Raw genomic sequence first — 12,804 nt, 5'->3', positions numbered from 1 at the left:
CAACAATTTGATATATGTTAACCCCATGATTTTCCTCAGGACCAGCTGGAGAAAACTGAACTGGTGACAAAACAATTGCGGGAGTTGTAGCTCAGAATAAGGAGCCCTCAAATACCTGATTTACCAAGTTATGGTCCACCTGAAAAGAGGTATCGATGGCTATGATCAGTGTTTGGTTTATATTTTTTTTAGAAAATTAAAGAGGCAAGGAAGAGTCTATCACATTTAATCCCATATTTTTACTCTATTATTCTTCTGTCAAACACATGGCAGCAGGCAAGGTCAAGGCCACGTCCTAATTGATTTGGCCAGTAAAGATAATCTGTCATTCTGAGATTCGTATAATGTATTAATTACAAAAACAGCAAAAGGAAGAGTAGGCAAACATCCCAATCCCCCAGGTCCTTGTCCCACACACCAAAAACAACGACACGAAAACAAAAGGGGGCTGGATGACCGCAACATGGGTTGTGGGATACACCCTTGCTGAGGAGTCAATTTTAGGCTGCAGCTCAACAGTGTTATATTGTTGTTCAGTCGCCAAGTTATGTCTGACTCTTCGCGACCCCCATGAACTGCAGCACTCCAGGCCTCCCTGTCCCCGACCATCTCCCGGAGTTTGCCCAAGTTCATGTCCATTGATGCCATTCAGCCATCTCATCCTTTGTCACCCTCTTCTCCCTCTGCCTTCAGTGCTTCCCAGCATCAAGGTCTTTTCCAATGAATCAGCTGTTCACATCAGGTGGCCAAAGTATTGGAGCTTCAGCATCAGAACTTCCAATAAGTTTTCGGGGTTGATTTCCTTTAGGATTGACTGGATTGATCTCCTTGCTATTCAAGGGACTCTCAAGAGGCTTCTCCAGCACCACAGTTCAAAAGCATCAATTCTTCAGCACTCTGCCTTCTTTATGGTTCAGCTCTCACAAGTGTACATGACTACTGGAAATTACAGTGTTATAGTCTGAAGTTAAACCAGAGAAGAGTGGGAGAGAAAGTCTCATTACTTATCAGAATCTGGGAGGCAATGAGAAACTGTCTCATAACAGCCTCCCACAGGGATAGGGACAGAAGTGGGAGATGGCCTGAAAAGCTTGTAAAGATCCTCTTTTGTTCTGGAAGGATCACAAGGTGGTCTGCCAAGACTCAGATTAGCTATAGTTCAAGGCTTTGCCTGCATGGCCTATATATTGGCCAAACCAATAGACATGAGTGAAACTGCCAGAGCACCATGGTAGAGGCAATTCTCCTACAACTTTACCTCCTAACTTTTTGCCATGCAACGTGTGCAATTTTAGTTCCCTGACCAGGGATCAAACCCACACCCCCTGCATTGGAAGCATGGATACTTACCCACTGGACCACCAGGGCAGTTCCTAACTCCTTACTTCTAACACATAAAGAATTCTGAGAAGCATGTCACCACGTAGGTCACCAGATACTCTAGTTCATTGTACTGAAAGAGGATTGGGCCAAATATATTCCATTTGTCTCAGGCAGCACTGGACAGGAGTGACAGTGATTGTGACTCACAGTAGTATAACCAGGCTCACTGTAGGAAAGACCATGGTGAGGCTCCACATCCAGAACTAAATGTGTCATTAATCCCTGTGGGGCAAGAAAAACTGGCAATGGCACATACCTCAGCTAAACTGGCCAGTGAGAAATCCAGGGCAATACAATTGTCCATCATCATTCATGCTAGAGAATTTAAGAAAATCAGTGATCTCTGAAAAATGTACAAGAGACTCCAACAGTAACATAAAGCTAAAGGGAATTATGTCAATGTCTAGAAAGTTAATTCTGTTCTGCTGTTTTTTGATGAGGCTGTTCCTTTCTGGAGTCAGTGGCTATTGGGAGGATTCTGAGAACTTTTAAACTAAGATCTGGCCAGTAGTCAAATTGAGGGTAGTGGTAAAAGCCTGGGTTAAATTGGCCAGATAACCTACAGACAAAAGCTAAGCTAGACTAATTATCTCTGCCTCTGCTCCTGACTTCCCAGAGTCTAGGGTGTTTTTGCCTTACAAACTAGGATTGTTTCTCTCCTTCCACAGCCATAGAATCATTACATCTAGTCTCTGGAACAATCACTTCACCTTTTCCCCAATCCTCCCCACGTCTTCTCACACTATATGCTACAGCTCATCCCTAGTTAGCTAAGAAGTTCCTTTCTTATATAATGTATAACACCCAAGACCATCTACCACCCTGTGACATGTGAGCCATGCCAAGACCACATTAGAATTATCACCTTGTAAATTCTTGATCACTCTTTGTGACCTCATGAATTATATAGTCCATGGAATTCTCCAGGCCAGAATACTGGAATGGGCAGCCTTTCCCTTCTCCAGGGGATCTTCCTGACCCAGGGAACAAACCCAGGTCTCCCGCATTGCAGGCGGATTCTTTACCAGCTGAGCCACCAGGGAAGTCCAAGAATACTAGAGTGGGAAGCCTATCCCTTCTCCAGGGGAATCTTCCTGACCCCGGCCCAGGAATTGAACTGGGGTCTCCTTCATTGCAGGTAGATTCTTAACCAGATGAGCTACCAGGGAATCCCTACAATTATCTATAATTGCCCAAATCTAATTACATCTGTAATTTTTCATCTGAGTACTAATTTCACTATATGCCGTAAACTTTGGTTTTCATTTTCATTCATCTCAAGGTGTTTTCTAATTTCTCTAGTAAATCCTTCTCTCAGGAAAGCATTAGGAAGCTTGTACATAGATTCTTGCAGACTCCATGTTTGTCTTTTCCCCTGATGATTTGGCTATGTATCTTTAATACACCACTGTAATAAATTTCGGTTATGAGTAAAACTATAGGCCAAGTCCTCTGAGTTCTTCTAGGCAATTCTCTGCATGTGAAGGTGGTTCTAGAGATCCATGACATGGGTCATGGGAACTAGACTGCATAACAGATGTTAAGCATTTCGCTTAATTCCTGGCTCATGGTAAATTCTTAATATAAAATTGGTAAAAATTTTAAATGGTAAAAATGTAAGCGGTCATGGTGGCAAAAGGCATGACCAGCAGAGGGCCATGAACAGGACAGAGACCCAAGCTCCCAGATTTACTGCCATAGAGTGTCTCCAGACTGAGGACCCCCAAAGCACCGACCTAAAGTCTCCATTAAGCGCAGGGCGGGGCAGCAGAAATGCCTCATGGGCCTTCCGGCCCCTAGGCCCGAGGTCCCTCTAGCGAGCCCAGAGGACACCTCTGCAGGTCGTTGATCCTCAGAGTTCAGTTCAGTTTAGTCGCTCAGTTGTGTCCAACTCTTTGCGACCCCATGGACTGCAGCACACCAGGCCTCCCTGTCCATCACCAACTCCTGGAGTCTACTCAAACACATGTCCATTAAATCAGTGATGCCATTCAACCATCTCATCCTCTGTTCTCCCCTTCTCCTCCTGCCCTCAGTCTTTCCCAGGATCAGAGTCTTTTCAAATGAGTTCTTCGTATCAGGTGGCCAAAGTATGGGAGTTTCAGCTTCAGCATCAGTCCTTCCAATGGATATTCAGGACTGATTTCCTTTAGCATGGACTGGTTGGATCTCCTTGCAGTCCAAGGGACTCTCAAGAGTCTTCTCCAACACCACAGTTCAAAAGCACCAATTCTGCGGCACTCAGCTTTCTTTATAGTCCAACTCTCACATCCATACATGACCACTGGAAAAACCAAAGCTTTGACTAGATGGACTTTGTCGACAAAGTAACGTCCCTGGTTTTTAATATGCTGTCTAGGTTGGTCATAGCTTTTCTTCCAAGGAGGAAGCATCTTTTAATTTCATGGCTGCAGTCACCATCTGCAGTGATTTTGGAGCCCAAAAAAATAAAGTCTGACACTGTTTCCACTGTTTCCCCATCTCTTTGCCATGAAGTGATGGGACCAGATGTCATGATCTTCGTTTTCTGAATGTTGAGCTTTAAGCCAACTTTTTCACTCTCCACTTTCACTTTCATCAAGAGGCTCTTTAGTTCTTCTTCACTTTCTGCCATAAGGGTGGTGTCATCTGCATATCTGAGGTTATTGATATTTCTTCCAGCAATCTTGATTCCAGCTGGTGCTTCATCCAGACCGGCATTTCTCATGATGTACTCTCCATATAAGTTAAATAAACAGGGTGACAATATACAGCCTTGACGTACTCCTTTCCCCATTTGGAACAAGTCTGTTGTTCCATGTCTGGTTCTAACTGTTGTTTCCTGACCTGCATACAGATTTCTCAGGAGGCAGGTCAGGTGGTCTGGTACTCCCACCTCTTTCAGAATTTTCCATAGTTTATTGTGATCTACACAAAGGCTTTGGCATAGTCAATAAAGCAGAAATAGATGTTTTTCTGGAACTCTCTTGCTTTTTTGATGATCCAACAGATGTAGGCAATTTGGTCTCTGATTCCTCTGCCTTTTCTAAATCCAGCTTGAACACCTGGAAGTTCACGGTTCATGTACTGTTGAAGCCTGGCTTGGAGAATTTTGAGCATTACTTTGCTAGTGTGTGAGATTGAGTGCAATTGTGCAGTAGTTTGAGCATTCTTTGGCATTGCCTTTCTTTGGGATTGGAATGAAAATTGACCTTTTCCAGTCCTGTGGCCACTGCTGAGTCTTCCAAATTTGCTGGCATATTGAGTGCAGCACTTTCACAGCATCATCTTTCAGGATTTGAAATAGCTCAACTGGAATTCCACCACCTCCACTAGCTTTGTTCATAGTGATGCTTTCTAAGGCCCACTTGACTTCACATTCCAGGATGTCTGGCTCTAGGTGAGTGATCACATCATCATGCTTATCTGAGTCATGAAGATCTTTTTTGTATAGTTCTTCTGTATCTTCTTGCCACCTCCTCTTAATACCTTCTGCTTCGGTTAGGTCCATACCATTTCTGTACTTTATTGAGCCCATCTTTGCATGAAATGTTCCCTTGGTATCTCTGATTTTCTTGAAGAGATCTCTAGTCTTTCCCATTCTATTGTTTTCCTCTATTTCTTTGCATTGGTCACTGAGGAAGGCTTTCTTATCTCTCCTTGCTATCCTTTGGAACACTGCATTCAAATGGGTATATCACTAAAAGTCAGACGTGACTGAGAGATTTCACTTTCCCTTTTCACTTTCATGCATTGGAGAAGGAAATGGCAACCCACTCCAGTGTTCTTGCCTGGAGAATCCCAGGGACGGGGGAGCCTGGTGAGCTGCTGTCTATGGGGTCGCACAGAGTCGAACCCGACTGAAGTGACTTAGCATTAGCATTAGCATCTTTCCTTTTCTCCTTTGCCTTTCGGTTCTCTTCTCAGCTATTTGTAAGGCCTCCTCAGACAACCATTTTGCCTTTTGCATTTCTTTTTTGGGGATGGTCTTGATCACTGCCTCCTGTACAATGTCACGAACCTCTGTCCATAGTTCTTCAGGCACTCTATCAGATCTAATTCCTTGAATCTATTTTTCACTTCCACTGTATAGTGGTAAGGGATTTGATTTAGGTCATACCTGAATGGTCTAGTGGTTTTCCCTACTGTCTTCAGTTTAAGTCTGAATTTGGCACTAAGGAGTACATCATTTGAGCCACAGTCACCTTCCGGTCTTGTTTTTGCTGACTTATATATAGAGCTTCTCCATCTTTGACTCCAAAAAATATAATCAATCTGATTTTGGTATTAACTATCTGGTGATGTCCATGTGTAGAGTCTTCTCTTGTGTTGTTGGAAGAGGGTGTTTGCTATGACCACTGCGTTCTCTTGGCAAAACTCTATTAGCCTTTGCCGTGCTTCGTTCTGTACTCCAAGGCTCCCGGACTGCCCTGCAACTCCATTGTGATGCCGCCCCCACCCTGCCCTGCAGCTGCGGCTGGACTGTGTGAGGCTGAGACTTGCCATAGGCTTGCGGTGCACACTCTGGACCGCTGGGTCCCAGCCACTCCAGAGGGTTGGGAGGGCAGCGCCTGGGCCAACACCGTGGGACAGGCCACCCTTCAGTGGCCCTGGTGGGCTGGCCCCATATACACAAGAGTGGCTGGACCTGCTGGCGTGAGAAGAGTTCAGTGCAATGGTGATTGGTCAGAGCTCAAATTCGCACTGAGCTGGAGACTCCTCCCGCTCTGAACACTCTGGCCACACTGGCCCTCTTGAGATGACCCTGCCACTTGCTTTAGAAGAATGTCCCCTATATCCTTACACACAGCACACATTTACCTGGTCTTGTTGTCCTCCACTAATGATCCTGATCAGTGCAACCTCCCTGATTCCCCATCCTCCTTCCTGTTCAGCCCTTTTTTGTAGCACTTAACACAATTGTGATTATATGCTTCTTCGGTGGAAGCCATAAACTCCAAGAGGGCAGGGACCAGGTCTGTCTCATTTAGGGTTGCAGCAAAATTTCTGGTTTAAGTGCACAGCAGGTATCTGTTAAATGGATAGACAAGGCTGTTCCAAGAAAGGAGGAAATGAATGGATGAGTGGGTGTGAGTGAATAAGTGAATAAATGAAGGAGAGAATGAATGAATAAATGAAGGAAAGAATGAATGTAAGGTAGTGGTGGTTGTTGTTGTACAGTTGCTAAGTGGTGTCTGACTCCTTTTTGACCCCATGGGCTGTCCATGGCATTTTTCCAGGCAAGAAAACTGGAGTGGCTTGGCATTTCCTTCTCCAAGGGATCTTCCTGACCCAGGAATTGAACCCATAGCTCTTGCATTGCGGGTGGGTTCTTTACTGCTGACAAGCCAGGTGGGGCTGCCATCCATTAAAACTGAGGGACAGGGACTTCTCTGTTGGTCCACTTGTTCAGACTCCAAGCTCCCAAACAGCAGCACAGGTTTAATCCCTGGTAGGGAAACAGATCCCACAAGTCAAATGGTACGACCAAAAAAAAAAAAAAAAAATCCGAATCCCAAAATACAAAAAAATACTAAAAATACTAAGGGACAAAGTCAAGCTCTTTGGACTTGACTCACAGTTTCTGACCTTTTTCTTTTTTTGGCAGACCCTCAGCCTGTGGGGTCTTAGTTCCCTGACCAGGGACTGAACCCGGGCCACAGCAGTAAAAGCAGAGTCCTAATCAGTGGGCCACCAGGGAATTCCCTTTCTGACCATATCCTAAGGATGGGGAGAGTTGTTGGAGCTGAGTACTTGCTGTGGTTGCCCTGAGCAACCAGAGAGGACTTCATGGATGCTGAGTGTGGATATTTTCAGCTCCCTAGTGGGAGGAGCTACACATGGGAGCTCACTCAAGAGAAATCGTATGATTGTCTGAAGAGACAAAGTCCCTGTTTGCAGGTCATCTCAGAAGTTAAAGAGTAACTTGAGGGTTGTCACAACTGGTTGAATTCAGTCTGAACCTCATATATTGCTACAATGAGCTAGGCTGCTGAACCAAAGTCTTAAGAGCCAACAGTAGTTTTCTTCTTCTTGGGCCTGCTGACAGGGTCTTAGCCTGACATGTCACTGAAGGTCCCTAGTAAATGGTCAACTCACCTCACCCAAGCCAGGGCCACTGTCAGAAAAAGTCCCTGCTACACTCTGTACCGAGATCCTTCTTGTGAAGTAAAGCAGTTGGTTTGAAGTCCCTATCATCTCTGACATTTCATAATTCCATGATTTACATTCTGTATTTCTTGGTAGAGAAGTGTGCAAGCCAGTTGGCGAGAGACTCAGAGACTCAAGTCTGAGCTTGTGTTTGAAGAAGCCTCTGTTTGGGAGAGTCTGTGGGTCTTTTAAAGAATGAGGAAGAGGTGGATGTGAAACTTAGTAAGTACTTCGTGCATTTCTGTTGAAGAAACTAGCAAATTAATGGATATATGAAGTCAAGAGTAAATAAAGGAGTGAGTGGTCAGTAAGTCACAAGGGCGGGCGTTGGGTCAAAGAAGTCTTGGCAGAGAAAATGCTGGACCGTGTCAGGAAAGGTTGGAACAAAGTCTGAAGCTCTTGCGGGGGCTGTGACCATAGCAAGAGGCTTCCTTCTGGCCTTCCTCCTGCTTCCTCCCACCTGCTCCTCTCACGTGACTAGGTCCTAACAAAATCAAGGGAAAGGGTTTGCTCTGAGGTACTGTCTCACCAGCTTTATTTACAGCAACTTGCAGCCACAGGGCAAGGTCCAGGTAGGAAGTCCTTTCTATCCCCACTTTGTCCTCCCAAATCCTCTGGCACCCAGAGAACAGCACATCCAGAGCTCAACCTGGAACAGACCAGCCATGGTGCTCTGGGGTCCGGCGCTGGGAGCCCTGCTAGTGGCCATTGTGGGATATCTGTGCCTTCGGGGGCTGCTCCGGCAACGAAGACCCAAGGAGCCCCCACTGGATAAGGGCCCCGTGCCCTGGCTGGGCCATGCCATGGCTTTCCGGAAGAATATGTTCGAATTTCTGAGGCACATGCAGGCCAAACATGGGGACATATTCACGGTACAGCTAGGGGGCCAGTACTTCACCTTTGTCATGGACCCTCTGTCTTTTGGCCCTATCCTCAAGGATGCGCAGAGGAAGCTAGACTTTGTGGAGTATGCTCAAAAACTGGTGCTAAAGGTATTTGGATACCGCTCTGTGCAGGGAGACTATAGGATGATACACTCAGCCAGCACCAAGCACCTCATGGGGGAAGGCTTGGAGGAGCTCAACAAAGTCATGTTAGACACCCTGTCCTTGGTTATGCTGGGGCCCACAGGCCCCAGTCTGGACACCCACCACTGGCGTGAGGATGGCCTCTTTCACTTCTGCTACAACATCTTGTTCAAGGCTGGCTACCTGAGCTTGTTCGGCTACACAAAGGACAAGGAGCAGGACCTGCTGCAGGCAGAGGAGCTATTCCTGGAGTTTCGCAAGTATGACCGCCTGTTCCCCCGGTTTGTTTACTCCCTGCTGGGGCCCTGGGAGTGGCTGGAAGTGGGCCGGCTCCAGCGTCTCTTCCATAAGGAACTCTCGGTGGAACACAACCTGGAGAAGTACGGCATAAGCAACTGGATCACCTACATGCTTCAGTTTCTGAGGGAGCAGGGTGTCTCCCCAGCCATGCAGGACAAGTTCAACTTCATGATGCTCTGGGCCTCCCAGGGGAACACAGGGCCGACCTCTTTCTGGGCCCTCTTGTTCCTCCTGAAGCACCCAGAGGCCATGCGGGCTGTGAGGGAGGAGGCCACCCGGCTCCTGGGAGAGGTCAGGCTGGAGGCTAAGCAGTCCTTCAAGTTCGGTGCCCTGCACCACATGCCAGTGCTGGACAGTGTGATGGAAGAGACACTGCGGCTGAGGGCCTCGCCCACCCTCCTCAGGGTGGTGAACGATGACCAGATCCTGCAGATGGCCAGTGGGCAGGAGTACCTGCTCCGCAATGGAGACATCCTGGCCCTCTTCCCTTACCTCTCAGTGCACATGGACCCCGACATCCACCCCGAGCCCACCGCCTTCAGGTACGATCGCTTCCTCACCCCCAGTGGCAGCCGAAAAGTAGACTTCTACAAGGCAGGCAAGAAGATCCGCCACTATACCATGCCGTGGGGCTCGGGTGTCTCCATCTGCCCTGGGAGGTTCTTGGCCCTCAACGAGATGAAGCTCTTTATCCTGCTCATGGTCATGAACTTTGACCTGGAGTTGGTGGACCCTGCCACACCTGTGCCACCCGTGGACCCCCAGCGCTGGGGCTTTGGCACCACACAGCCCAGCCACGAGGTGCGATTCCGCTACCGCCTGCGGCCTGCGGAGTGAGCTCTGTCCAAGAGGCCGAAGTCTGGCTGGGGGTGCTCCCCTGGGTCTCTGCCTCCTCTCGCCCACCCCTCTAAAGCCCCAGACCACCCCCTTCCTCTTCCTGCTTGTCCTCCCTGCTCTTTGGCATCCTTCTGATCACCTCACAGGCTGATACTTCTCTCTTGAAAACACCATCTTTCACAGCAGATGCTGCATAACTCGCCTCTCATAGGAAGTCCAAGGAAGGGGAAATAACTGTGGGCAACTCAGTTTGGGGGATAATACATGCCATGATAAATCTCACGCAGTACAGACACCGGTTACAGTGAGTCATATAGCATCTTGCAAACATTGGTCTCCACCCTCCCACTCTGCTTTGCTTGTTTTCCTCAACACTCACCCTGTGGGATTCAGGGCCTAGAACAGTGTCATCCGATAGCCATATGAGGCAAGCCACATGTGTAATTTTTCATCTCCTAGCTGACATATTTTTAAAAGTAAAAAGAAACTGGTGAAATTCATTTTTCTACTGTATTTTACTTGTCCTGATGTATCTAAAATATTAGCATTTCAACAAGGAGTCATACAAAAGTATTAATTAAATATTTTTACATTTCGTTTTCCCTCCAAGATCTGGTCTGTACTTTTTAACCCTTCACACTGAGTGCTCAATAGCCGTGTGGCTTCTGTAATGGACAGAGCAGCTCTAGAAAAGGGTGGCCTTTCATGGAAGAGATATGCAAGGTCCCTCCTCCCTGCCCTCCTCTCCCCTCTGCACCCCCACCTTGGGGTGATTTCAACCCTTCACTTGGTTTCCACAACCATTGCTAAGCTCAGAGCTCTCTCCTACCTCCAGACCCCCAATATCCCCACAGCGATCTCCCAGCACCTCTGATTCAGTTCAGCCCACACAGAACTCAGCATCTGTGCCCCCCCACACACACCTCTGCCCTGAACCACGCCCATCTCCTGATTTCCCTGCCTCTCTGCTCAGGACATCACCATCCACCCCATCCCCTTAGGCAGATACAGAGGACACACCCTCAGCCCCTCCCTTTCTCTCTCCCACAGGGAGAGAGCTCTGTCATCTGACCCCTGTGGTGCCACCGAACCATGGTCCCGCTTCCCCACCCCTGCTACCCTTCTTAGAGCTCAATCCCAGCATCTCTTTCCACGTGGGGCCTGTGGACTCTGTTTACCCTACTGCCAGAGATTTTTTTTTCCAAAAGCACCTCTGAGCATCCCCTTTTTACTTTTCTGGCTCCTCATCACCTCCCCGCAGTTGATATTTAAGTTTTGCCACATGCAGTTCCCGAATTTTCAATCCAGGGCAATTCAACTTTGACAACTTTCTCCAGTGGAACTGTCCGTACAATGCTTGTTTTCACTCTCAGCCCCGGGGCCGGCTATTCCTGGAAGCCTCTTGAACATCACCATCTGGCCAGAGATGGCCTCCTCCCCAGCCCCTCCCTGGAGCACCCTGCCACTGCGTGTATCACAGCCCATCTGTCATGTCATTGCTTTCTGTGTCCTGTTTCCAGCCTCCTGCACCTGCTTCAGACTGCAGCCCACAGGGCTTGGTATCTTATTCCTTCATCTCTGACCTCAATTCCCTAAACGTAGATTAAATTACAGAAACCTGACTTCCAGTCTTGTCTACTTTACTTTGGCTCATGTCCTCCTAGCCTTCATTCCATCCAGCCAAAAATTTTGTTCTGAGCACTACTGTCTGCCAGGCTCTGTGCTGGGTTTTGCAGGTGGCTCTGGGAGGTGGGCAGAGAAGGCAATGGCACCCCACTCCAGTACTCTTGCCTGGAAAATCCCATGGATGGAGGAGCCTGGTAGGCTGCAGCCCATGGGGTCGCGAAGAGTCAGACACGACTGAGGGACTTCACTTTCACTTTTCACTTTCATGCATTGGAGAAGGAAATGGCAACCCACTCCAGTGTTCTTGCCTGAAGAATCCCAGGGACGGGGGAGCCTGGTGGGCTGCTGTCTCTGGTGTCGCACAGAGTTGGACACGACTGAAGCGACAGCAGCAGCAGCAGCTGGGAGGTGGAAGAAAGCAGTGATGCTTTAGAAGCTCAGCAAGAAAGAGACGGCACTGTGGCTCAGGGGCTCCCTGGGAAAGGTTTCTCGGTGGACATATCGGTGCACAGGGAGGATGCCGACCGAGGGAGACATGGAGCATCCGGGCAGGGCATATCCGTCGGGAATCCTTAGGTCGCAGGTAACAGAAGACCACCACCCCAAACTGAAAAGACATCCCTTGGTTCGTGTCACTGTCAAGTGCAGGCTTGGGATGTCCTTCAGCCGGGCCTTGATTCTGGGGCTTTGGCATTGACCCCAGGATCTGCTCACTCACTGCTGTCACCTCCCCTTCTGAAGTTCGAGCTGATGGAGGAGCAGCCTAGACCTCACACCCTCCTGGCTTCTGTTTCATGCCTCTGTTCTAGCATGTTCTAGTCGAGTTGCATTTCACAAGCTCTGCCTGGGCCTGGGCCCATCCCTAAATGAATCACTGTATCAGGGAAACGTAAGGCCAAAGCTGGCCCAAGACCCGTGCCCCACCCAAATACCACCCAAAGCACAGGACAGAGTGACTCTGGAGTGGTTTCCCAGAGCAGGTAGGACTCAGTTACAAAACAAGGGTGAGGGGATACTTGGCTGGAAAATGACCCCTGTTCCATGAGGGAGCCAACCAGCGAAGAGCAGAGATGGGAATGTGAAGGAAACAGCAACAGGTGTGGTGCCCAGGAAATGAAAAGCCAGGAGAAGGAGTGTCGGGGTGAAATGGTGTGTGGGATTCTGATTGTGAAAAGTCCAGCTTTAAGACTGGACAGAGGTCCTGGATTTGATGGTGTAGGCTCTGAGGGACCCCTGAAGGCTCCTGAGTGAGGGCACGGGAGGCAGAAGGAGGGAGAAGCTCCTGGACCACCAGAAATATGTGTTTACTCTGCCTCCCACCTGCGGACTCTCATGGGTGGAGACCCTCCAGCCCCTCCTGACAGCCAGCCCCTGGAGCCAGCATGAGGACTGTGATATTAAACAAAATTATGATAATATTTTCCCAGCCGAGCTTCAGGGAAAGGGGAAGCCTGGTGGGTGGCAGACATCTGACTACTCTGCAGGGTGTGGGAGTGATGCT

The 12,804-nt window shown here is 48.4% G+C and overlaps 1 protein-coding gene and 1 long non-coding RNA gene across 2 annotated transcripts; one reads left to right on the top strand and one right to left on the bottom strand.

Annotated features, from left to right (window-relative positions):
* Positions 1 to 219: 219 nt before the first annotated feature.
* On the bottom strand, positions 220 to 2,251 carry LOC147348106 (uncharacterized). Its single transcript, XR_015151006.1, has 2 exons — positions 1,351 to 2,251; positions 220 to 961 (listed from the first exon to the last, which is right to left on the bottom strand). It is a non-coding gene; the product is annotated as an uncharacterized LOC147348106 (long non-coding RNA).
* A 2,350-nt stretch (positions 2,252 to 4,601) lies between these two features.
* On the top strand, positions 4,602 to 11,299 carry CYP8B1 (cytochrome P450 family 8 subfamily B member 1). Its single transcript, XM_086366209.1, has one exon. It carries the CDS (start codon positions 8,178 to 8,180, stop codon positions 9,675 to 9,677), a length of 1,500 nt encoding a protein of 499 aa, XP_086222335.1. The 5' UTR covers positions 4,602 to 8,177; the 3' UTR covers positions 9,678 to 11,299.
* Positions 11,300 to 12,804: the final 1,505 nt, after the last annotated feature.

Source organism: Bos grunniens, chromosome 22 (assembly GCF_055505025.1).
Source record: "Bos grunniens cultivar Pamir isolate PY7600 chromosome 22, Bosgru_T2T1.0, whole genome shotgun sequence".
Classification (NCBI taxonomy): domain Eukaryota; kingdom Metazoa; phylum Chordata; class Mammalia; order Artiodactyla; family Bovidae; genus Bos; species Bos grunniens.
The sequence above is the reverse complement of the archived record's forward strand: the minus strand, read 5'-3'. Positions and strand labels throughout refer to the sequence as shown.